Genomic DNA, 25,862 nt, shown 5'->3' with positions numbered 1-25,862 from the left:
TGAAAGGAAAAAGAGTGTGAATGTACTTTTCTATTCCAGAAAGTCTCAGGGCTTCACAGAAGAAAGCTTAATATCCAATAGTTAAGTTATATAAACATGAGTTTATACAGATACAGATTTTATATAACTATTGCCCAGCCACTAAATAAAGATCAAGAGATTAACAGAATGAAAGTTCTTTTTCCTACCATAATTTTTCAAAAAGGTTAAGACAGAGGAATAGAATATGTATATATTTGTAGGTGTCAAGAGAAGAGGAGAATACAAGCAACTTGACAAGACTAAGTTTATTCTATAAAAGATTAACCATGACCATGAGTGGCTGGGCTTATAGTTTGCTACACCAAAGAAATTAAAAATTGATACTTGAGAATATTGTTATAATAATTTATGATAGCATTCCTTTATAGAGGCATTTTAATTTAAGCAGTGTTTCTCTCTTAAATACATAAAACTAACCCCTAGTGTCATGGATGAGAATCATCATAGCTACTGCTAAATGAAACAATTTCCAAGAGCTGTTTGATGGTGTTATTTCAATACCTACACCCAAACTTTAGGGAAACAATCTCCCAAAAAGATCTTCTGGAAAACTGCCTGATCAGAGATAAAGAGTATCAGTGTCTGCTCATGGCAGGGGAATAGCCCACTTCCAAGTCAAGCATGAAGAAAAACACAAATTATGTATGTACCCAAGATCCCCAAATAAATTAGTAAAAGTACCATTAAGAATTATCAGACATATAATCAAAGTGTTTAAATACAAATTCAAATTTGTTAAGTCCAAAAGATACAGTAATTTTATTACATATAATTTCTCCTGTGTGCTAAAAACGTTAACTTACAAGACATAATATCTGTATAAGTGTAGAGGGAATTACGGTGGAATTCTTTATAATCATTTTTCATTGGTGAGAAGAGAACAATAAGGTAGTGGACAAATAATAAGCAGCACTCAGAGTCCTCAAAGATTCAAGGTTGTATATTACTGCTCAACCAAAACATACTACCATTCTCTACTAGAAATGCCTACTCATTTATCTTTTAAAAATAAAGGTCATTCTTTCTCCATTAAAGCTTCTGCAAGACTGACACAAAGGTTCATTCTACCTACTAAAAATAGGGGTACTCTTCATCTTTGGATAAGGTCTCACCATTTAGGGAAAATGTAGTCATATACATATTACTAAATTTTTATTTGAGGCAGCTGTTAGAATCCATTAAGCACTTTTGGAACACTGTACCTTTAAAGTTTGTCTTTAACATTAATAGCTTTGGAAAACCAAAAATAAAAGAAAAACATCTATGACAAAGTACATTTCATTCAGATTTGATAGCAGTAAAATACAAAAAAAAATTTAGTGCAGTGTCAATTTTATCTTTGTAAATCCCTTGAAGATAGTTTTATGTTATGGTTTATGACTGACTGATAAAAAAAGTTTTAACTTGTTTAAAAAGTTTAAGACTTTGACTTAGTATTTAGTAACGCAAAAATGAGATTAAGCACTGTAAAGTCTTTAAAAATGAAGTTCTACAAATTTGGTTCCCATTTACAACAGTTTCATTAACAGATAATGAATGAAGTGTAGATACAATGTATCCAATACCCTTATAACTACAGTAAAAAAAAAAAAAATCTCTAGTAGCATGTATAGATCATGATATCCTTAGTAATATCAATATATAGTCAAAACATGTTCGTACAGAACCGATACCTCTCCTTCTCCATGTAAAAGGACACTGGTTAAAAATAATTAACAAAAATTCCCATAAAACAATGGAACCTCATTTCATTTCACTGCACCCAAAGCTATGACACAAAATATTGGCTTAAAGGGGTAGATAATTAAAAAGAAAAAGAAAACCAGATTCTCCATTCTTTGTCACTTTTATTCAGTAGTAGTTTTTTTTTTTGTCCTTATTTTCAGTGCCAGACACGGCAAGGAGTGATTACAGCCAACTGTTATGAAAACATTTGTTCGCAACACGCACCCCCTTTACCACTGACCCCAGACTGACTCGTTCCGTGTGCTTTCGTTCCTGCCTTGTTTCTACCACCACCAAGACTGGGCGGAGGGGCGAGGGTAAGAGAGGTGACGGGGAGAGTCCAGGAGGCCGGAAGAGGAGGAATGCTGCAAGCCACAGTAAGAAGGAGCGGTATTTAATTTAAAAAAGGGGGGAGGGGTGTACCCCACAAATGATACAGGAATGAGGATACACAATTAAATCCCATAAGCATGACTGAAGGCTTTCACTGTGTTTGACGTCATCACAATGGAAGGCATAAAAAGTGGAGTAAATCAATGTTGATACAGTCCAATCTAGTCCATTAGGCAAGATGGTGCAAGAAGTCATTTAAATTAAAAGTGCCCTACCCTTACCTAAATGGCTAGCAGACATGGAGAACACCACAGGGAGGAATCCACAGAGCTTTCTCCATGTAGCTATTAAAAATGTGTTGTCGAATGGCACATTGTCAAACACTGGAAAAGGGGCGCCACAATGGACCTCTCTCTTTTTTAAGTATGAATGCTAGATTCAACTATCTCAACTAAGCAGGAAGTGGGCTCTTCTGCTAGGAATGCCAACCCTAATTCACTTTGTCTTGAAATATATACAGATTGTTTGTAGTAGCTACAGCAATGATATTTTCCTTGGGGTGCCAGGCTGTATGAAGTATTTTCTTGTTGAAGTCTAGGCTGTCAACACTTATTTCATCTTTCTTTCGCTTGCCACTTGCACACACTTTGCGTGGCTTCAGAACTGTGCGAGGTTTATTGTTTTCCCGTGATGCTTCTAGGGTTATGTCTCGCTTTGTGTTCCGGTCAAACATTCTGAAGAAATTATTGTAAGATCCAGTCATGACAACACTGTAAAAGTAGACAAAGCACTCAGTCAAATAATGAACATTAGTTTTCATTGGTGAAACCTTGCCTAGTACTCCAAAGAAAGAGCTACTTCAAGCAGATTTGGATTTAAGGAGGGGGCGGCTGACACCAATCCAGGGAACAATCACTGGAATAAACTAGGAATACAGTATTAGTAAACTTGATTTTCTATTAATGACTCCTTTTTCACGACTACCAAAACTGTCACCAAAGTTGAAAGCATCCTCAAGTAAAGCTTGTAAGCAGTACTGAATTATCTTAGTTGAATGTTTTTGCAACTTCAGTCTATGCAACCAACCAGACCAGCCAGCTTCTACCAACCAACCAACAACAGAAAACAAAACAAAACGATGGTATACAGCTTAATGTAAGAAACCAATGCTTTATTTTATGATTTACATTATAAGCTATTTATGTCCCCAGGACCCTGTCTGGTTCAGACAGTAATGCCTTATGTATGCTTGTAAGAAATCTGCTTCAGAGTATATAAAGGAAGTAGCATATAATACAACTATTATTAACAGAAAATCGTTTAACCTATCATACTAAATATATTTTAAGCAAGTATTTTTTGACCAATATTTTTAATAGCATCAGCCTGCAGGGGCGCCACGTTCTTGCCTAAACCCTAAGACAATTTCTCTGTCAGTCCTACTCGCCATCCATCACGGCTCAACATCTGCAAAGCAGCCCAATGAGCAAAACTTCACATGTTTGAAACCATTAATAAATTACTTACATCCTTCCCACATGGTTTAAATTATTATTGTAAATAAGATTATAGGACACCGGGAACTGTTTAAGGTAATGCTTGAAAACATCTCTGAATACTTACAAATATTATACATTATACAGGGTCACATATTAAATACAAATGATTATGACCTATTCATTAATGTCAGTTCTCCCAAAGTACACGTCACAACATTTTAACCAAACTCAGGTCGGTGCACATACCTGAAGGTAATAAAACTATTTCTTTTAAAATAATTTCTGTAGTTTAGACTGGCATCCCCATGTTAGCTGAACTTGTGAGGTTTTAATGGATTAGGGCACCTAGTCTATGCTATTTTAAAAGGTGTTGTTAGCCAGCATTTCTGTGGTATTCTTGCCAAAAATGTATAACTGGAATCTAAACACGAGAGAATATTAGACAACACTCAAATTAAGGAAAATTCTACAAAATAAATTGCCTGGGGTTTTCAAAAAAGCCAGGGTCATGAAAGACAAGGGAAGAAGGAAGAACTCTTACAGATTAAAGGAGACTAATGAGATGTGACAATTAAATGAAACATATACTTTTGGATTGGATACCAGATTTTTTTTCTCTGCTAGAAAGGACATCATTGAGAGAACTCGTGTTCTTTATGGGGACCTGTGGATTAGACGGCAGTACTGCATCAATGCAAATTTTTCTGCTTTAGATGCCTATACTGTCATTATATAGGAGAGAGTCTTTCAAAAAAAATTTTTTTATGTTAAGGGAAATAAACAATTTTCCCTGACAATGGAACACGATGTTTAAACACACTACGAGGACGAGCTGGCCGTAGCACTGCGCCATATCCTGCTCCACCAGTGTCGCCTTCCCTTTCCTGTCTCCTTGAGGCCTCGGGTGAGCAGTGGCATTCAGAGACGAAGCCTCCTTGCTCCTACTCCAGGTGTGCTGTGGCCAGCCTACAGGGCCTCATATTATAATCAGATAAAAACAATTTTAAAAATCAGACAAAAGATAAATTATCCAAGTTCTATTATCTTCAAAAGCACCATGAAACCTGACTCATATCAAGCTTCAGCAATAAAACTATTGTTGAATAAAATACTCTAATGAGTACCTTGAAAGCAAGTTTAATAATACCAGAATTATGTTTTCTTTTACTATTGTCTGTTCTATTGGAACATAATAAATGAAATACTGACATTTAAAAATGGAATGATTAAGACTTACTTATCCTTCGAAATAATGGTACACATTTTGATGAAGTTGTGGATTATAAAAAGCTTAATTACTCATGGTAATATGGTTAAAATAATACATGGTAATTACCTCTTCTCTTCTATGAGGTATTAATGTAGTACCTGGAAAAACCAGTGTGTAATGCTGCAAATGAAGTATCTACTGCCTAAATATTTCTAAAAACAATTTAATAGCAAAGTAACAACCAAACTGAAATTTCACCATTTTAACCACTGGCATGTCAAAAATGTGACTGATCTGTTTCATAAAAGGTAAAGTTTAAAATTTATATCATAATATATCTAGAATTTTTTGGTATACTTTCACATTTACTAGTGAAACATAATGTTTAATTTTTATCTGCCAATACCGCTGTAAGATTACTAAATTTATTTCAAGGAAGCCCTAGGAAAAATGAAGTTGGGAAATGTAATTTATGTCAGTTTAAAAACAGGTTGGCCGTTAGTAAATGCAGCAACCATACTAGGAGTCAAGTAGTAAAATTCTCTCCTCTAATGAAATTCAATTTGAATAAGAGGTTCAGTTCAAATTAAAATCAATTTACCTGTCAGATCCATTCCAACAACATTCAAATTTGTCAAATATGCAGTCATTTTCATATAGTGAACAAAGTTTACTTCTGAGGTATTCATGCACCTGGGGAAAAAACAAATATATATGTATACTTAGCTTACACCTTAAGATCTGCTGCTCTTGAAATTAGAAAATGGTTTAACAAGTCTATATTTTTTTAAGGCATATACAAACACGTATACATACCTTTTAATCTCATTAAAACTCAATTCTCAAAACAAACAAACAAAAAACTCAGTTCTCTGAGAAACAGTAAAGGTATTTTATCCTTTCACAGACATCTGATCCCCCTTCCATGAACACACATTTTCCTCTCGTACAACAGAGAAAAATACCCCTCTGGGCATGGCACATGTACTCCACAAGCTCGACTGAAATATTTAGGCCAGAAAACATTTAAAACTGGCACAGATAAGAGACTAATTAAAGAATATTATAGCAATATTTGAATTTGCTAACACTTGATTTTCAGCCCATTAATTGTTGATAAAAAACACGCAATACTGTGGCTTTACTTCCTTTTTAACTACCATTTTTGGGGCATAAATAACTGAAGCCTACAATATCTTATTAAGTGCATACGTTATGCATTGCATGACCCTGCCCTAGTTTGGTGATAAATTATATGGTTATTCCAGGTATGTGTTATGGAAATATTTGATATACTTGTAATTACTTATACAATATCCAAAGATAATGAAAATGTAGCTCTGTTTTTTGAAGTATAATTCTACGTTTACTCACTAGTATTTCACAAAGGGATCAACTAGAAAATAAATTAGTTACATAAAAAGTATTCTGAGAAATGATACAATTCTATATTAATATTACTAAATTACAAAGGACAGTTCCAAAGTATTTGTTGTGATCATAAGGGGAAAAAAAACAAGTTTCTATCTCACTATTCTTTTTTACTTAAAGAGAACCTTAAAAAGAAGTAATGATAGAAAAGAGTAGGTACCTTGGGACTTCCCTGGTGGCACAGTGGTTAAGAATCCGCCTGCCAATGCAGGGGACATGGGTTCAAGCCCTAGTCCAGGAAGATCCCACATGCCGCGGAGCAACTAAGCCCGTGCGCCACAACTACTGAGCCTGCACTCTAGAGCCCACAAACCACAACTACTGAGCCCACGTGCTACAACTACTGAAGCCCGCGCGCCTAGAGCCCATGCTCCGGAACGAGAAGCCACCGCAATGAGAAGCCCGCGCACCGCAACGAAGAGTAGCCCCTGCTCGCCAACTAGAGAAAGCCCACCTGCAGCAACAAAGACCCAACGCAGCCAAAAATAAATAAATAAATAAATAAATAAAGAGTAGGTACCTTCTCAATGCTTAGAATTCTCTATGAAACAACCTAAAGTCACTTTAAGTGTCCATTTCAATTATACATATTCAATAATAGCTGAATCTGCATTGCTACATTTGAGCATGATGTGACTGTACTCCCAATCACTAATCTAGTACAGCATAGGTAGAAAAACTTGCAAATCAGGTAAAATAGGTAAATCATGATAACTTCAGCCAAGTTTTAGAGTGCACATACAGGGTTTCTCACCAAACAATCTAAGAGAATGAAGTTAAGGTTCAGATCGATTACTCTCAGTGGGAATGGGGTGGTGGTGATAGTGGTGAGGATCACTAGAATAGATCAGAATCTTGGCAGTTACACAAATTAATTTAAAAACAAAGCAGTATTGTATCCCTTTGTTGTTTCAATGTAGCGTTTATTTTGAAATTTCAAATACCATTAAGGAGACTCCTAAGTGGTTCATGTTTGTCAAAGAGGATTAAAAAGCTTGAGGAACATCCTTCTAATTTTACTGAGAACGTACAATGTGAAGAAGGTACCATTTATAAAGTCTGTGTTCCTATAGCAGTGTTAAATGTTTCCTACACTGCAGCTTAGGGCATAACACAGGTTTCTACTGGCCCCCCGACCCTGTTCCCAGCTGTGCACATCTTCATTCTCTTCTCCAGAAGAAAGGGATCCACGGTAGCGGCTCGGCTGACAAGAAGAGAATCCAGAACTGACATCCTACAACAGAAAGGCAGCTCCTAAAGCTGTCTGCTGGGTTCTCACAAGTCCTTCTCCTTTAGGTTAAGACAACAGTTATTAGCCAAAAGGAGAATGCCAGTTCACTTGACTGGGCACACCAAAGCTAAGCTCTAGTTCAACTAGCACGATCCAGACTCCATCCAGGACACCTCGACTAGGACTGACCATTCTCCCCAATCCTCTTCCCCCAGACCTTGATAGAGACCGTAATCCCATCCTCACTTTAAATGTAGATAACGGGAAAAAAGTTATTACTGAACCAAATTGGTAGCTTTACACTTTGAATACACAAACACAACCTATAAAAGTATATATAAATTTAACATAAGGAAAGGCAGTGTACTCATGGATCTCTGAAGGAAAAAGCCGAATGGTGAACACGCACTGCATGGAACTGGGATTAACACATAGTACAAAATCCTTCTCTATAAACACTTAAAAGTAAGTAAACAGGTTATATACTCACTGAAAGAAAAAATTGCAAATACCTGGTATGTTTCCACAGGCCTGTTTTCCATATTTAAGTCCCAAATTTTGACTGACAAATAGTCTCTAGTCATCATATATCGACCACTATGGCTGAATTTTACATCAGAAATTGAAGAGATGATTTCAGAAAAAAAAGACCTGTTACTCGGATCTTCAGGTTCTTCAAACACTAAAAACAAGCAAAATAGGAGGGCTGAGGGCAATTTGTAAATATTCTGGCTTGGACAAAGCATTTACTCAAAACACCATTCATCAACTTCCTAAGAGTGAGCTAAAAATGGCAGGGTAATAACCGAAAAACATCTCTCTGGCTATAAGAACATACCCTCCCTGAGAGCTTCTTAAGAGAATGAGAGTGACTTAGTACTGAAGTCGAAGATGCAAAAGGACGTATGTAGCACAGCACCTTCCAGAGTCACTGGGCTAATTCAGCAGAACCAGATTCACTCAAGATGTCTGACTTCAGTGCACCAATCTGAGGTCCTGCACATACCTCACTGACTTTGCCTGTACTGTCACCATGAGAAACACACCATCCTCACCATTCCAACTCATACCCGCATTTTATTTTTTTAGTGGCCAGGTAAAATTATTTTGATAAGCAGCATGTACCAATCTTCATGAGTTTTTAAAATCTTCAACAACTTGAAGATAAGAATAATGCAATCCTTTAATTTTTTTAACCTGGTACTTTTCAAACTTGTTTAAGCCAAAGAAACCTCATCTCAGAAGAAATCTTCCTAGGAAGCTCAAAACATAAAGGAAGAAAGGAAGGGAGGGAGCAAAAGAGAGAAGGGAGACAGGGAAGAAAGGAACTGCTCTACTTGAGTACAGGACTGGAGAACCCAACCCAAGTTCCCAAAGAATAAATAGCATTCCATTAACAATACATCCACTGGGACTCAACAGACATGCCCCCAAGACAGCCTTCTATGCTCTTCCAGTACAATAACCTATAATCCCTCATGTTGAGTCAGGCAGCTTACCAAAGGGAACAGGAGGTTTAAGACTTGTAAACCTATGTAAATGTAGTTACCATGTCTGAAGACAAACAGAAAATGTTATCTTTTGAAAACAAGATGCAATAAACTTACGTTTAGAATGCCTATCACAGAGGGCGGATGCCCTCATGTCACATAACCGAATAGTTCCTTTACTGCTGCTGTATACAAATGTGTTACAACTGTTTGGATGGAATTCTGCTGCTGTAATCACCTCTGTCAGCTCCTCCATATTGGCAGGCTTGATATCCACAATATCTGGACAGCATTTTATTAAGGAATTTCCACTTAGAAAAAAGGTCAAGCATAATTTTATGTTTTTCAAATCTAAAATTCATTCATAGACTTAATAAGCACAACTATTAATTCTAAACTGCATATTACTACTTACATGAGTATAAATCCCAGAGGGATCAAAACTCTTAATGTGTGAAAAAAAGTCTGAGACGAAAACACGGGTGAATTTTAAATCACCTTAGAATGTAGAGGTCTTTTTTTTCTGAGTACGATACAAACCCCAGAAGCCATAACAAAAAGACTGACACGCCATCTTCCTAAATATTAAGAACTTAGTGTACACTCCAAACAAAACAAAAGGAAAAATCTGAAAGGCGGCAAAAAAGGGAAACTGTTTGCACACAAACAATGGAGATGATTTACTTGATGTCAAAAAGGTGCTTTAAAAACAAAGAAATTCCAATAAGAATATAGGCAAATCCAACGAAAAATATGGAAAAGAACAAAAAGAAATATAAATGGTTGATAAATATGAAAACATGCTCAAATCTACTCAGGATGAAAGAAGCGAATCAAAACAAGAGAAGTTTTCACTAACTACACTGCTAAAGGTATAGGAAAACAGGCTCTTTTATACACTATAAACATACCTCGTTTCATTGTGCTTCGCTTTTATTGAGCTTCACAGATACTGCATTTTTTTATAAATTGAAGTTTTGTAGCAACCCTGCATCTAGCAAGTCTATCAGCGCCATTTTTCCAACTGCATTTGCTCACTTTGTGTCTCTGTCACATTTTGGTTATTATCACAATATTTCAAACTTTTACATTATTATTACATTTGTTACGGTGATCTGTGATCTTTGATGTCACTATTGTAATTGTTTTGGGGTGCCATGAACTGTGCCCACAAGATGGTGAATTTAGTCAGTTGTTGAAAGGACAACCAAGGGCTTAGAACATTACATAAACTTAGTTGATAAAGCAGCAGCAAGGTTTGCGGGTACTGACTCCAGTTCTGAAGGGAAGTTCTACTGTGGGTGAAATGCTGTCAAACAGCACTGCAGACTACAGAGAAATCATTCATGAAAGGAAGAGTCAAAACTGACGTGGCAAACTTCGCTGTTGTCTTATTTCAGAGAAGTTGCCACACCTCCTCCACCCTTCAGCAGCCACCACTACAGGTATGCCTGTATTGGTAGAGTATGAATAATAGTAGTGTTAATTTTTCAAATGATACCTATTTGGAAAGACATACATTAATACTAGTTATAATAACTAACATTTATCAAGAACTTAAATACTTAAAAACAAACATATATATACATTTCTATATTTATATGTGTATAGTATATGTGTGTGTATATATCTCATATATCACACATTTGTATATGCACAGAAAAATTTCAGGAGGATAACATAAACAATGAAAATGAGGTTTGGGAAAGTATTTATACTGCCATGCATCATGACTTGTATGAATTTCTTTTTCCAATCTTATTTTTATAATTAAAAACATTTTTTAAGAATAATACTCCACATATTTGTTTCTGTTACAAGAAACAGCTATTTAAAAATTTTTCTATTTTCATAGGTACAAAACAGATGAATTCCTTAAAATTCTAAGAATCCAATTTTTAAATTGATACATTATGCTTTTTATCAAATAACTTCAGCCAGTGTTTAATCGCTTAAACACAAAGAAAAAATGGTATAAAGTAAGAAGCTACTATAAAAAGAATCAAAACACACTAAGGAGAGATGAAAATAAATCCAGTATGGGCACAACATGCATTCTTTACCAAACACCCAAAAAAAGAAACCAAATGGATACTAAAACTCCTGTCTGTAATTTCCAGGTGCCAAAGATTAATCCGCAAGTCATCTGCAGATAAATACGTTTCATAATCACTATTAATAGAAATTGAGTTGATGTGATATGTATGAGCATTGGCAAATATTCGTCGTGGACTGGCCTCAACCATTAGATCCATGGGCCTAAAGACCGGCACCTGTCAATAAGACACATGAAAAACCGTTGATTACAAGATGTTTATTGTTTACAAGAGCGCTGAAGGTCCAGAACGCTGCATTACTCCAGTTTTTGAGGGAACATAAGACAGTATAATATTACACAGATATAGTTTTATAAAGCAACTGATGTTGACTGCTTATTTAAAGTGTTGAAATGGGAAGAAAAATGAAAATTTACCTTCTTTTACAGACAGCAGTACTATGAGAATCTGCAGTTTTTCCCAGTTTCAATCTTTTGCTTGAAAGACTTGCAAAGCTAATAAATGTTTATAATTTAAAGTGGCTAAAAAGGAAATTAGCCCAAAGCATCTAATTCTTGGTATTTTTTTTAATTGCAACTAGAAGATTTAGTCCATTTCTACTTTTTTCATCTCCAAAGAAAGTTAACCTTGAAACTTAACCTTCTAACAGCTGACAATCAAACCATGAGAGCAGAAGAGAGTACGGTGGCACAGTATAAAACACAGGCTTGTGCTGAGTCCTGGTTCAGCCCCTGACCACAGTGAAACCTCTCTGTAGATCAGGGTCTGTTTAAAATTTGAGTTATTAACGTTCTATGTGGTTACCGAATCTTGGGAAAGAGCAGACTGTAATTATTCCTATTCATGTTCTGCTGAGTATCTATAACAGGAATACAAAACGTAATTCATCAGAATTAGAACCTTTTTTTTTTTTTTTAAATGTACTTACACGTAGTGTAGTGACTGTAGTAGGATCTCTATACCTTCCATCTTCCTCTTTCAAGTTATACCCTTCTGGTCTTTTGTCCCTTTCACTGATTTTCCATAATTTTATTGTTTTATCTGGGGAGAAAATAAAGAAAGTCCTCAAAAAAAAGATTAAAACTGATGGAAGAAGAACACTTTAAGATATATTTAAACACACCATTTCGTATCCCAAGAATAAAATCCCTGATCTGACTTAACAGAAAACAAATTTCCTACTACCAGATGAATAAAAACATCCATACATAGAAAAACAGTAAAGAAATCGCACATTTATGTTAATGGCACTTGTAAAATTCCATTTGATATTAAAATCAAGTCACAGCCAGGTCCTTACCCTTCAAAAATAATTAAAGCTAAAGGGAAAAAATTGTATATTTATGTACATATAAACACATATATGTCTATACATATATACAAACATATACATATATAATGCTTAATATTTAATTTTGCCAGGAGATGGAAACAACCTAAGTGTCCATCATCGGATGAATGGATAAAGAACATGTGGCACATATATACAATGGAATATTACTCAGCCATAAAAAGAAACGAAATTGAGCTATTTGTAATGAGGTTGATGGACCTAGAGTCTGTCATACAGAGTGAAGTAAGTCAGAAAGAGAAAAACAAATACCGTATGCTAACACATATATACGGAATCCAAAAAAAAAAAAAAAATGTCATGAAGAACCTAGGGGTAAGACAGGAATAAAGATACAGACCTACTAGAGAATGGACTTGAGGATATGGGGAGGGGGAAGGGTAAGCTGTGACAAAGTGAGAGAGGCATGGACATATATACACTACCAAATGTAAAATAGATAGCTAGTGGGAAGCAGCCGCATAGCACAGGGAGATCAGCTCGGTGCTTTGTGACCACCTAGAGGGGTGGGATAGGGAGGGTGGGAGGGAGGGAGACGCAAGAGGGAAGAGATATGGGAACATATGTATATGTATAACTGATTCACTTTGTTATAAAGCAGAAACTAACACACCATTGTAAAGCAATTATACTCCAATAAAGATTTTAAAAAATTAATTTTTACACAAACAACAAAGTCAGTTAAAATAGCCTACTATTTAGAATAAAAATGATAAAGAATATCTATCTCCCTTGGTCACACACTTCCTAGCAGTTGCTATCAAAGACTCCATAAATTTCTTCATAGGTCTGGATGGATCTGTTTTTAAAATCTTTCTTTTCCTCTGTTGCATCAGGGATTCAATTCAAGTAAGTAACAGGGCCTGAAAATAATTTACCAATTAAAAGCATACGTCCCCAAGTCCTTCGATCCCTGGTCTGGGAAGATCCCACATGCCATGGAGCAACTATGCCCGTGCGCCACAAATACTGAAGCCCGCGCACCTAGAGCCCATGCTCCACAACAAGAGAAGCCGCTGCAATTAGAAGACCTCGCACCGCAACTAGAGAAAAAGCCCATGCACAGCAACAAAGACCCGATGCAGCCGTAAATAAATAAATAAATAAGAATATGTTAAAAGAAAAAAAAGAATATATAGCGTTTTTTAAAATAAGCTTTAATTGTGAAGTAAGTTTAGAGTTACAGAGCAGTTGCAAAGAGTGTTTCCATATACCCTTCACCCAGTTTTTTCTAATGTCAGCATCTTATGCAACCTCAGTACATTTGTTAAAACTAAGAAATTAACATTTTACATTACCATTAACTGAACTCCAGACTTGACTCTGATTTCACCAGGTTTTCCACTAATGCCTCTTTTCTGTTCCAGGATCCAAATAACACTGTATTAGTTGTCAAGCTTCCTTGGTCTCTCTGACCTTACCGATTTCTCAGACTTCCCTTCGTTTTCCTCACCCTGACAGCTCTGAGAAGCAGTGGCGAGGTGCTGTGTAGAACGTCCCTGAACTGGGTATGTCTGCTCTTTCCTCATGAGCAGACTGGGATCATGGGTTTTTAGGAAGAGCCCAGAGGCGAAGCGAGTGTACACATAGCACCAACGTGACTTTTCCGCTGGTGATGTTAGATTTGATCACTTGGTTAAGGCAGTAACTGCCAGGTTTCACTACTTCCCCCTTGCCATACTCTATTCTTTGGAAGTGAGTCACTAAGTCCAGTCTACACTTAAAAGGACAATTAAGTTACAGTCCCTGCACGGAGGAATATCTGTCCACATATTATTTGTAATTCTCCTTTGTAACAAGCGTTCCTTCTCCCCACTTATTTATTTATTCAGTCAACCATTTATATCACTATGGACTCAAGCACGTTCATTTAATATTACACTTTGTGTTACAATCCTGAAACTACACTTATAAAAGTATCACATTCTTCTTTTTTTTTTTTTTTTTTTTGCGATATGCGGGCCTCTCACTGTTGTGGCCTCTCCCGCTGCGGAGCACAGGCTCCGGACGCGCAGGCCCAGCGGCCATGGCTCACGGGCCCAGCCGCTCCGCGGCATGTGGGATCTTCCCGGACCGGGGCATGAACCCGTGTCCCCTGCATCGGCAGGCGGACTCTCAACCACTGCGCCACCAGGGAAGCCCAAAAGTATCACATTCTTAATGGCCCTTCATAAGCAAATGGATATAACACAATTTGAAAAAGCAGTGCATAAAGGCACCGTAGAACTCTGTCATAGAGAGGTAGCAGGGACTCCTCCAGCCTGGCCACCCCTCTCTGCCTGGTACAGAAGAGCATGCTAAGCTGCCCCTGGGGGTGCCCTTTGCAGAGGTGAAGTGTACACAGAGAAAAACTGCTAACTTTACTAACTTGTAGCCTAGTATTTCATCTGAACCCTCTGTAATCTTGTTTTTCAGCTATATTGCAGTTAAGTTCTATGTGTTTTCTATGTGCTATTTAGTTTATATATATTTATATAATTTAGGTAAAGAATGATATATTTTAGAATATTTAACTTGTCCCCAAATCTGTAATATAAATGAACCAAGGCCTGAATTCTACATTTTGGGAGAAAGTATCACCTAAATATGATAAGGATGACCCCCCTCCCCCGGCACATACACATCCCCATGACTATCTTATGGCCTGTTCAAATTCTTCATCCTTACTAAAGATCCAAATAAAGAAATCACGATACACTTATCAAACATTTGAAATAAGACATAATTAGTGTTTGTGGTTCCTAGTAGTGTTACAGGAAGAAAATTCTAAACAAAAAGAAAGAAAAAAACTTGGGTGAACAGAATTTTAAAACAAATTAAACTTCAAAACAAAAATTTTTAAGTGATAAAATTTGTAACTTAAGAGACTTTTAAAAACGTTTAATGGCCTAAACAAAGGATCCAGAAGTACTACACAGTTTTAGTGCAGTGCCTGGGAACAAGGCAGGTCAGGAACTTTTTAAAAATCAAAATTCTTATGTTCTACAGTAGTGACCTTTTTATCTGGAGTTTTTGGTCCACAGTTGGAGGTACATGAGAATAATCAAACTCCATAAAACTGCATGCACGATTATGTGAATATACTCATTTTCTGTGAAGGGGATTATTAGATTCCTCAAAGAGAACTGTTGCTTCCAAAAAGTTAAGAACCACTGCTCTGCAGTGTTTCCCTGCACTGTGAACACTGATAACTTAAGAAGTCCACAACCCCAGCACCCCCCTCACCAGAGGGTCAGACCAGGGAGAGCCATGCCACCAACTCTCCTCTGTGGGTGTGCAGCTTTTTACATAAAATCCAAAAAGCTTCTTAATAATAAGCTGTTAAAACACAACCTGTTTACGAGTGAACTTTGTATTATTCATATATTCAAAGATCCAGGGTCAAGAGATTAGAGTTGGACGTTTTTGCAATGTAGAGAAACTGAGGAGAATTCAGAGAAAGGCAAAAGAAGGTGAAAGAGAAAGAGAATAAAACCACTTGAACAAACATTAAGTGAATAAAGTTATAAGAAGGTGACTATGAAGTTATTTAAGTAAAAACAATCTGGGAGGGCTTCCCTGGTGGCACAGTGGTTGAGAGTCCGCCTGCCGATGCAGGGGACACGGGTTCGTGCCCTGGTCTGGGAGGATCCCACATGCCGTGGAGCGGCTGGGCCCGTGAGCCATGGCCGCTGAGCCTGCGTGTCCGGAGCCTGTGCTCCGCGACGGGAGAGGCCACAGCAGTGAGAGGCCCGCGTACCGCCAGGAAAAAAAAAAAAAAATCTGGGAAACACTGAACAGTTTGTGATGATCGTGGAAAGCCAATACAAAGATGAAAGTAAGATTAATTTGGGTTATTCAAAGCTGGAACGTTTGATCCTGTTTTCCACCGCTCTCCCCAGTAGTTTCTAATCTTTTTGTGAGTGTAAAGACCCATTACGTGTGGGGGGAAAAGGTACTACTGTGCTATATCTCACAAAGAAAACTATACGAAATAACAGAAAGATACTGCTCAGATTTAACAGAAGTTGACATTTTCCCATACTTGCTTTCTCTCTTTTGAAAGAGTAAAGCTTTTCAGATACAGAGTTTTAAGTCCTACTCCTCCTATCCTTTTCCCTATCTCACCAAACCCAGACACAGCAGTTTGTAAAATGTCCATACTTGTTCTAGCCTTCCACAATGGACTCTATTTTTAGCACAAAAAATACAGCCCCCACCCCAAAATTTGTATTTTACTTAGTATTCATTAACAACAAAAAGACAGAAACCTACAATGCACTGTGTAGTGTCCTTTAAAATAATCTGTATTATTAATCAATGATTTTTCAAATTTACACAGGAATCCTATTTGGGAAACACTGTTGATTCTGTCCATAGAAAAATATTACATAGATTCACATAACCCGACCCAACCACTGCAATTTCCAGTGGTTTCTCCTTCCACTGAGCTTTTGTAGAGTTTAGTGTCTAGAAAGGCTCGCCTGGTTAAATGATGCCTTATCTCAAATCACAGAGAAGCACATGGAAACCTGCATGGAAGACACATGTGGATATAAATAAGAACTGAAAGAGATTTAAGATTTAATCCATAAGTGAACTGAAATGGGATTTGCTTCCAAATAATACTGAGAAGGAGGGGGAGGAGAAGTACCTGAGAAACACAACTGGTGATGAACTGAGAACTGTTGAAGCTGGGTGTTGGGTATATGGGGCTTCATTATTCTGCTTCAGCTTGTACTTTAAAAATTCCCCTCTATAAAAAGTAAAATGATTTAGCCTATAAGAAGTGAACTGGGACTTCCCTGGTGGCGCAGAGGTTAAGAATCCGCCAGCCAGTACAGGGGACGTGGGTTCGCGCCCTGGTCCGGGAAGATCCCACATGCCACGGAGCAACTAAGCCCGTTCGCCACAACTACTGAGTCCGTTCGCCACAACTACTGAGCCCGCGTGTCTACCGCCCGTGCTCTGCAACAAGAGAAGCCACCGCAATGAGAAGCCCGCACACTGCAACGAAGAGTAGCCCCTGCTCGCTGCAACTAGAGAAAGCCCACGTACAGCAATGAAGACCCAACGCAGCCAAAATTTTTTTTTAAAAGTGAACCGCCAAAATTACTAAGAGCAAACACACTTCCTGGGACATTTACTTCCAAAGCAGAAACTACGTAAATGGTGTAATTACATATTATTTGTGTCAAAGAGCAGTGTCTGAAGTGCTATTTGAAATAACTTAGTTACCTATGTAAATTAAAACCGAACCAAGATTAGAAGCCAACATGTGACATGAGTAAACATATGACCTCCATCTAGGGTGCTCTAAGTTAAAAGCTTTAAATCATTATTTCTATTTATTTTTCTCTTAGTAAGAAGAGAGGGGAATGCAGTTTATGTGCAAAGAGAGGGGGTAGGTGGTACAGATTTCAATGGACTTGTTAGGGAGAGCTTTGACAACCAGAAAAATTGGCACCGAAGAGGAAGCAAACATTTATGTTGTCAGCTAGTGGTAGCATTCTGGGGAACGCATTTCCAATAATTGGATACAATGGGTGATAAGGCCTAAGGTGGATGAGGGCAGCACTTAATACTGTCTACTGGGTCACCCCCGAAGTCACCTGAATTTACATTCTGCAAGTGCTAAAGAATGGTGAGGTCTAGGTGCTAAAATCTGATTTTATTAACACCGAGGGGATGAGAAAATGAGAGGTTTTCCCCAATCCTTGTGCCAGCCTCAAAAAACTTTTAATCTAAGTTTTTACAGACTATGGCTACCCAGAACAGCTGGACGTACCCCTCAAGCACTCTAATGCTTCTCTTTAGACCCAAATCCACAGGGACAAACCAGGTCACACTAACTCATGTGAAAAAAATTTAGAAGAACAAAAGAAATGACCCACTTCTTAACCTGTCATAAGGGACTTTAAATTCTGGTAGAGTCATTATATAATTCTAACCCTCACTTAATAACGTTTCCTGAACAAACAAAACAGTATAAGAAGCATCTTCTTACAGCCATAAGGCTCGCTGGGAAGAATGCAATGAGTCAACTCCGGTTTGTGTCCTTCCTGGATGAGGATCAAGTAAGAGGAGCGCTCTCCTAGAGAGTATCCTGGAATGGGGGCCGTCCTTTGACAGAGTGTTTTGTATTTACAGTTTGAAATACTCTTTGGAGAGTTAGGCACACTTAAAAAGGAAGAGGAGGGCTTCCCTGGTGGCGCAGTGGTTGAGAGTCCGCCTGCCGATTCAGGGGACACGGGTTCGTGCCCCGGTCCGGGAAGATCCCACATGCCGCAGAGCAGCTGGGCCCGTGAGCCATGGCCGCTGAGCCTGCGCGTCCGGAGCCTGTGCTCCACAGCGGGAGAGGCCACAACAGTGAGAGGCCCGCGTACCGCAAAAAAAAAAAAAAAAAAAAAGGAAGAGGAAAGGAAATTAGTATTTACCGACCACTCACTATGTACACTAGGAGTCATCACATTCACTCCTCACAGCCGCACTGTAACACAGATATTACCATCTCCAGTTTGCAGATGAGGGAAACTTGATTCAGGGTTAGTAACCTGCCCAAGGCGACTAAGCCAAGAAGTGGCAGAAATAGGATCTGACCCAAACCCAATGGCAAAGCTCATTCTTTTCACTACAAACTGTGTGGACTAAAAGAAGTGGACACCTGAGGATCTCTTTCAAAGAATTTAAAAACTAAAAGACAATAAAAAAGGGAAGACAAAAAAGAAGAGTTTACATTCTATATAGGGAAAAAATATTTCCAAATGTCTATTTGCAGAGATCTCTTAACAACTACTCCTCTTTGAAAAGGGGAAAGCATCCTACGGGCTATGTGTAAATACTGGGCATATGAAAAGAAAAAATTTACACTTACCATTGGTAGACAATAAAAACTGAGCAGCATTTTTCTGGGGTAACCACCTAATTTTGTTGATCTTTTCTTCTATTTCTAAACTTTTCAAGTAGTCAAACTCTGGTTCATGGCTCTGAAAGGTGCTGTAAACATTATATTCTCCTCTGCTATGAGACTGGATTTTGTTCTAAAATGGAAACAAAAATATTTGGACCAGTTGAGAAATATTTCAAATTAATCAAACATATAATCAATTCCAACAGACCCTGAATCTTATATACGTTATATTGTTTTTTTATATTTAAAGGCTTTCAAGGAATAAATATAAATGCTTAAAAGAAAAAAAAAAGGAAAAGCTAAATAAAGCCTAGTAATTAGGCCCAATTCATAAGGAAAAGCGTTATTAAAATACGGATCACTTTGCTGATTACTTTACCTTTATCTATGACATAGTACAGAGGACTACTGAGCACACATAACAAAAAGTAAAGATTAAATAAGAAAAGCTCATCAGGAACAGCTGGCTGAGGCACACCTTCTTTCTCTGCCCACTGTTTTAAGGATCAGTTCTCTATCCGTTACTTAACATGATGTATTGTCCTCTTCCTTTCCCTTTCTCATGCCTGCCTTTAGGTCAATTCACTGCTGAAAAACTCTTTAAGAGAACAGCTCTCATAAATGCAACAGCACATCTGACCCCGACCTCCCCCACCCAAGACCACAGTTACAGGGCTCTATTACCCACTGAGCCCACATTCAGCAATACCCAGCAGGCCTCACGCCATCAACAACTGCGTACCTTCCTTGAATTATCTTTCTTATATTATGAGCCTAGCACGTACCAACGATTTATTTCACTTAGTATCAGTGTGAGTGAAAATAATTTAAGCTATTGGATAAAGAGTCTACCTGTGAACTTCTTCAGTTAACACTACCTTAGCAAAAATGAGAATTATAACCATGAATTTTACCTTTTAATCCATCATCACATAATCTCACATAATCACACATCAAAAAACCTTTCCACCAAAAACATTAAATGTCTAGTTCAAAAAACCAATGGAAAAATAGTTTAAAAGAAAGATATTATTTATAATCAACTGTTTTAAGTAAAAGTGAATTAGCAAATGAAATGTTTAAGATTACTTGATAATAAGAATGACCTGTTAGTCATTATTATTATTTCTCCTTATAAAAAGAAAACTTTATTGAGTCATCATCTTGTAAGTGTATGTTCTGGGTTGTTTTTTTCCAGTAGCTTGATTATCTGGATTGATCATTCATGGTTACAGTTGTATGTGGGTCCTCTGACAGTAGTGTCAATCATTACTGAGTGGGTTTGCCAATACTGAGAATGCAGAGCATACCATAGAACAAAATCCACACTGGGGATATGGAAAGGGTAAAAATCAAACTCAGAACCTTGGTCTCATTACCATACTCTTACACCAAATCTGATAACTAACCCATTTAATGTGTACATGCTAATATCTCACCAGAAGAAATTCCGTAAGTCTTCCATTGAAAGTTACTCAGTCTCTAAACGTTTGTCATGTTACTCTCCAAAAAAAGCTACAATATAATGCAGTGTTTTTAACTTAAGCAAGAGACTACAGTACTATGTACACTAGGTCCCAGAGGTACAGAGAAATTTAATAACACAGAATCTCTGCCTTCCGGTAACTTGTGTGTGTGAAACTTTAGTCGAAAATAGAAATTAAGGTCCATATAATTCAGGTAAGCAAAACAAAGAGCCCAGGTAAGCAGGGCCAAGGTATATGCAGAGACTAGGGTCTGTATTTGATGATAAGGAAAAGAAAAGCACAACCATATAAAAATATTTTCTACAACAGAAAAATAACATCATCCTTAAGACTCAAGAATAACTACATGGGTCTAAACATGATCTATTACATGATTCAGAAACAAAATCATTGGAGGTGTTTGGCCGTCTCAATGGATTGCAAGAAGCACTGTTTCTTTCCGACAGGAAAAAATATATATATATATATATGTATATATATACACACACACACACCACACAAGGAGAAAGTTACAGCTGACAAGTTAAAGATACATGAGGCATGTGCACTCTCTCCTCAAACTATGCTAAAATTACAGTGAATTTTTAAAGACAATGGATAAGAACAAAAAAATAACAGCAGAGATGACAGCAGCAGTAACAAATGAAAGATGTCATAAAACAGATGCCATAAAACAATGACCGACTTAACGAACTGCAGAGAGCCGGACCCTAGCAGACAGTGCGATTTTCCCTAAAACATGGGGAGGGATGTTTACATTATAATGGTCACGACAGCACTGTTCTCGGCATGAACTAAGTACACTGAGCAAACGAAAAAAAGGAACATAATCCCATGTCCTCAACACTGTGCCATTCGAACAAGAATGCATCAAAGTCAAAGAAGGCTATTTTTGTTTTAAAAACTCTCCTACAATCAGAGAGAATCATGATACATTCCAGAATGCTTCATATTTGGGTTTTTTTGCACAGCTTTCCAGAATCTATTTTCTTAACCACACAATCTATTTATGTGAAATCTTCTTAATGAATTTAGAAGCGCTTCATCCCAACACCCGTAATAGTATCTGGCATATAACAGGCATTCAATAAAAATTTTCTAAATGAACAAAAATAAAAGCAAAAAGAATGAATAAAAGGTGGCACCAGTATGGTAAAGGGAAGCTGGAATTAACCTGGCAAATGGAGTATGGTGCAGAAATGAGGAAGAATGGGTTAGATGCACACACAGCAAGACAGAAGGTTCTGGAAAACACAGCTCTCAGTGATAAAGTAGGACACAGAATGAGGTGCAAGACAGGGTATTCTTCACATACATTAAAAAACACAGTCCACAAAAACAAAATCACATACTTCAACATGGACACAAACAGAAGCCACAAATACATAAAGGATACTATATCATGATCAAGTTTTAAAGCCACAATGAGGACAGTGTGGTGCTCACACGAGAACTGACAAATATACCAATGGAATAGAACAGATGGCCCAGAAACAGGCCTGAATTTGGACAAAAGTGGCACTGCTGAGCCAGGATGGTCTTCTCACTAAATAGTTTTTGGTTAATTGGCTATTCATATATAATAAAACAAACCCTGACCCTTACTACACCTCAAGCCACTCATGTAAACTGATTCCAGGTGAATCAAAAATATAAATGTGAATATGTCTAGTTCAACACTGTCCAAGCGAGCTTTCCGCAAATAGTCTGTATCTGTGCTGTCCAATATGGTAGCCACCAGCCACATCTGGTTACTGAGCACCTGAAATGTAGCTACTGTGACTAAGGAAGTGAACTTTAAATTTTACTTAATTTTAATTAATTAAAATTTAAATAGCCAAAGGGATCTACTAACTACCATACCAGAGAGCACAGATCTAAAAGATAACAGAAATGTAGATCTTCCTGGACCTTGGGGTAGAGAAGTATTTCTTATACAGGACAGAAAAAGCAGTTAAGTCTAGAGAAAACATTGATAAACTGAATTATATTAATATTAATAACCTCTATTTGTCCAAAGATACCATTCAGAAAAAATGAAAAGGTAAGTCACAGAATGGAAGATAGATACTTCCAACAAATACAACTGACAAAGGGTTCATATATTCAAAAAGTGCAAAAAGCCTACAAATCAATAAGAAAAATGACAGACAACCCAGCAGAAAACAAGTGCAAGAGATTTTAGTAGGCACTTCACAAAAGATGATATCCAATCGCCAATAAACACATAAAAAGATGCTGAAACTTGGCGTTAATCAAGAAAAGTACAAATTAAAACCACCGTAAGATACCCTCATAACCTCTGAATGTTTAAATTTTAAAATTACTGACAATACAAAGCACTGGCAAAGATGTGGCACAGCCAGAATTTTCATATATTGTTCATGAGAATAAAATTGGCAGAACCACTTTTTACTGTGTTGTCTACCAAAACTAAATGCCTACCCCCCCCATGACATGATAATTTCATGCATGACAATGTGCACCAAAAAATCTGATCAAGAGTGTTCGCAGCAGCATTATTAAGCCATGAACTGAAACAACCAAAATGTCTGCATCTATTTATAACAGAATGGACAAATTGTGGTACAGTTTTACAAAAGAACATTATATAGCAATGAAAGTGAGCCAATTATTACACAAACATAAACTGAGCAAAAAGGCCAGACATAAAATACTGTAGATTCGACTTATAAAACGTTCTATAACTACAAGCCAAACTAAGTGTTAGAAGACAGGCTTCCAAGGGGAGGAAAGAGAAAGGAATGACTGGGAAGGGGAATGAGAAGGGTTAAAGGAAGGATGGGAAGTTCTGTGTGTGATAATACACTAGTGTTTTGTGCACTTTTCTGTGTATCTTTCAATAGAGCTTTTTAAAAAACAGCATATAAACTGTGCAGCCACTTTGAAAACGGTATGGGCGTTCCTCAAAAAAATAAAAAATAGGGTTTCACTGGTGACACAGTGTTTAAGAATTCACCTGCCAATGCAAGGGACATAGGTTCGAGCCCTGGTCCGGGAAGATCCCACATGCTGTGGTGCAACTAAGCCCGTGTGCCACAACTCCTGAGCCTGCGCTCTAGAGCCCGCGAGCCACAACCACTGAAGCCCATGAGCCTAGAGCCCATGCTCCACAACAAGAGAAGCCACCGCAATGAGAAGGCCGCGCACCGCAACGAAGAGTAGCCCCCGCTCGCCGCAAGTAGAGAAAAGCCCGCGCGCAGCAACGAAGACCCAGCACAGCCAAAAATAAATAAATTTATTTTTTTTTTAAAAAAGGGGACTTCCCTAGCGTTCCAGTGGTTAAGACTCCACGTTTCCACTGCAGGGGGCACAGGTTTGATCCCCTGTCAGGGAACTAAGATCCTGCATGCCACGAGGCACAGATGGGAAAAAAAAAAAAAAAAAAAGAACTACCATATGATCCAGCAATCTGGTATACATCCAAAATAATTGAAAACAGAATCTCAAATGAGATTATTCACAATAGCTAAGAAGTGGAGGGCTTCCCTGGTGGCGCAGTGGTTAAGAGTCCGCCTGCCGATGCAGGGGACAAGGGTTCGTGCCCCGGTCTGGGAAGATCCCACATGCTGCAGAGCGGCTAGGCCCGTGAGCCATGGCGCTGAGCCTGTGCTCCGCAAGGGGAGAGGCCACAACAGTGAGAGGCCCGCCTACCGCAAAAAAAAAAAAAAAAAAAAAAAAAAAAGAAGTGGAAACAACCTAAATGTCCATAGACTGATAAATGAATAAAGAAAATGTGGTGTGTGTGTGTATAATATACATTTAATGGAATATTATTCAGCCTTAAAAAAAAGGAACTCCTGTCATAGGCTACAACATGGATGAACCTTAAGGACATTATGCCAAGTGAAATAAGCCAGTCAAAAATGACAAATACTGCATAATTCCACTTATACGGGGTATCTAAAGTAGTCGACCTCATAGAAACAGAAAGGAGAATGGTGACTGCCAGGGACTGGAGGGAGGAAGGAAGTTGCTGTTCGGTGGGTACAGAGGTTCAGCTATGCAGAACTGGGGGATTCTGTTGCATAACAATGTATATGTGGTTGGCAAAATTGTATTGTACGCATGGATATTTTGCCACAATTAAATAACAAACAGCACACAAAGACAAAATACAAATTATAAGAACACATTCAAATGGTTATCTATGAAGGAGAGGTGCATGGGAGAATGGGAGCACATTATGCAAATAAAAGTTAATGTACGTGTGACTACACACGTGCGTGCACGTGTTTGTTTACTTAAAGAAAGGGCCTCACCATGATCTATAATGGTAGTGTCATGAACTCAAGTATGCCCCTGAGGTTCAGACAAGCCAAAACGGAATATAAAACAGCAGTAAAATCCAATGATGTTTGAGCCAAACAAACATTTGGAAAGAGAATTAGAACTTCATTTCTTACACAAAAATAAATTCCAGAGGGAACAATTAAATATTTAAAAGTAAATAAAAGCAGCCAAAAGAAAGTACAATGGCAACTTTCTATAGAATTCTGAAGTGAAAAAGAGCTTCTACGTATAAAAATGAAAGCAAAGAGCAGAGAAAGGTGGACGTCTGTCTGACTAGGTAAGAATATTTAAAGGTTAAAAAAAAGTATACTGGGGAGAAAAGTGCATCTTAAGACAACAGGTTACTATCTTTCATGTGTAAAAGGTCCTTAAAAATAAGTAGGAAAAATATTAACACCCTCCTCTGAAAGATGAAAAGGTCATTTACTTAAAAAATGATCAGCAAATATATGTATAACTACTCATCATCATTAGTATTCAAAATTAAGGAATAATGTTTTGCCTTTAAACTGATGAAGAATAAAAAAACATGATAATGACCCCTGTTTTAATGATGAGAATATGGACAAAGTCATATAAAGTATAAGAGAGAAGTATAAATTTACACAACTTTTCTGGAGGATAATTTATCCATACTTATTGAAAGCCTTAAAAAGGTACTCAACAATTCCACTTCGAAGTATAACCTAATGAAAAACAATGATGAAAAGATGTATGAACAACTTAATGCATAAACAACCTAAGTAAATTATTCTTTGTGGAAATGATACACAGTTTTCATATTTTCCACGATAAACATATTA

At 37.5% G+C, this 25,862-nt stretch overlaps 1 protein-coding gene across 2 annotated transcripts in view; it reads right to left on the bottom strand.

Moving 5' to 3' along the window:
- Positions 1-1,869: 1,869 nt before the first annotated feature.
- Positions 1,870-25,862, bottom strand: part of PPP2R2A (protein phosphatase 2 regulatory subunit Balpha) — a gene marked incomplete at its 5' end in the record, with an annotated part of 85,024 nt that continues 61,031 nt past the window's right edge. For both annotated transcript variants that reach the window (XM_079705670.1, XM_079705669.1), the window contains 7 exons: positions 1,870-2,870; positions 5,411-5,502; positions 7,984-8,153; positions 9,079-9,243; positions 11,057-11,234; positions 11,947-12,059; positions 19,223-19,388. In XM_079705670.1, the coding sequence (XP_079561796.1) occupies positions 2,591-2,870; positions 5,411-5,502; positions 7,984-8,153; positions 9,079-9,243; positions 11,057-11,234; positions 11,947-12,059; positions 19,223-19,388 (1,164 nt within the window). In that variant the 3' untranslated portion in view covers positions 1,870-2,590. The remainder of the gene's footprint in view (positions 2,871-5,410; positions 5,503-7,983; positions 8,154-9,078; positions 9,244-11,056; positions 11,235-11,946; positions 12,060-19,222; positions 19,389-25,862) is intronic.

The sequence above is a fragment of the Hyperoodon ampullatus genome (genome assembly GCF_949752795.1).
Source record: "Hyperoodon ampullatus genome assembly, chromosome: 6".
Taxonomy (NCBI): domain Eukaryota; kingdom Metazoa; phylum Chordata; class Mammalia; order Artiodactyla; family Ziphiidae; genus Hyperoodon; species Hyperoodon ampullatus.
The sequence above is the reverse complement of the archived record's forward strand: the minus strand, read 5'-3'. Positions and strand labels throughout refer to the sequence as shown.